The sequence below is a fragment of the Bison bison genome, unplaced genomic scaffold (genome assembly GCF_000754665.1).
Source record: "Bison bison bison isolate TAMUID 2011002044 unplaced genomic scaffold, Bison_UMD1.0 scf7180017864492, whole genome shotgun sequence".
In the NCBI taxonomy this organism is placed as follows: Eukaryota; Metazoa; Chordata; class Mammalia; order Artiodactyla; family Bovidae; genus Bison; species Bison bison.
The window spans coordinates 6,696,043-6,696,681 of record NW_011495051.1 but is presented as its reverse complement, the minus strand read 5'-3'; the positions used below and the strand labels follow the sequence as shown (position 1 = coordinate 6,696,681).

The 639-nt window shown below is 56.8% G+C and overlaps 1 protein-coding gene across 1 annotated transcript in view; it reads left to right on the top strand.

The window, feature by feature from the left end:
* ARHGEF18 (Rho/Rac guanine nucleotide exchange factor (GEF) 18) overlaps window positions 1–639 on the top strand; it is a 65,992-nt gene continuing 65,353 nt past the window's right edge. Inside the window, exons 1-2 of the mRNA XM_010828489.1 lie at window positions 1–86; window positions 227–368. Of these exons, the coding sequence (XP_010826791.1) occupies window positions 283–368 (86 nt within the window). The 5' untranslated portion in view covers window positions 1–86; window positions 227–282. The remainder of the gene's footprint in view (window positions 87–226; window positions 369–639) is intronic.

The following is a 639-nucleotide window of genomic DNA, read 5'->3' as shown; positions in this document are numbered from 1 at the left end:
GGAAGACGGAGAGAAGCGACAGGGGCACCAAGGTGAAACGCAGCCTGAGCTCCCTGCGCAATCGAGTCACCAGGCAGAAGGAGAAGGTCAGAGGGCTGGGCCAGGGGTTGGGGGGACCCTCTCTGCCTTCTCCAGCTTGCCAGGATGTCCCTGGTCCCAGAGCCCTGTGATTCCAAGTGGGAAGGGACACACAGGGCATTCTAAGGTCCACCTCTGTCCCCAACAGGGGAAGACCCCAGTGCATCAGAAGGACAAAGGTCAGGATGCGCGAGAGAGGAAAGAATGTATCAACGGGCACCAGCTGGCTCGAGGAACCTTCTCTGGCCACTCCAGCTGCCCTATGTGCGGCAAACCTTTTCTGAGCTCTGGTGAGTCCGGTGGCCCAGCCCGTCGCCCTGGATGGCAGCCACTTTCTCTGCCTTACTTCCCTTAAATTGCTCCCATGGCCTCCTTCCATCTTTGCATCCTCCCTTTCCAGCTCAGGCCAACCATGGCTTCCTGGAGGTCACCAGGAATCCATCCCTAAGAGCAGGGGTATTTGGTTAGCTTGGACTGCCCCACACAAGTTCCTTTTTTTTAAAAAGGAACTTGTGTGGGGCAGTCCAAGCTAACCAAATACCCCTGCTCTTAGGGATGGAT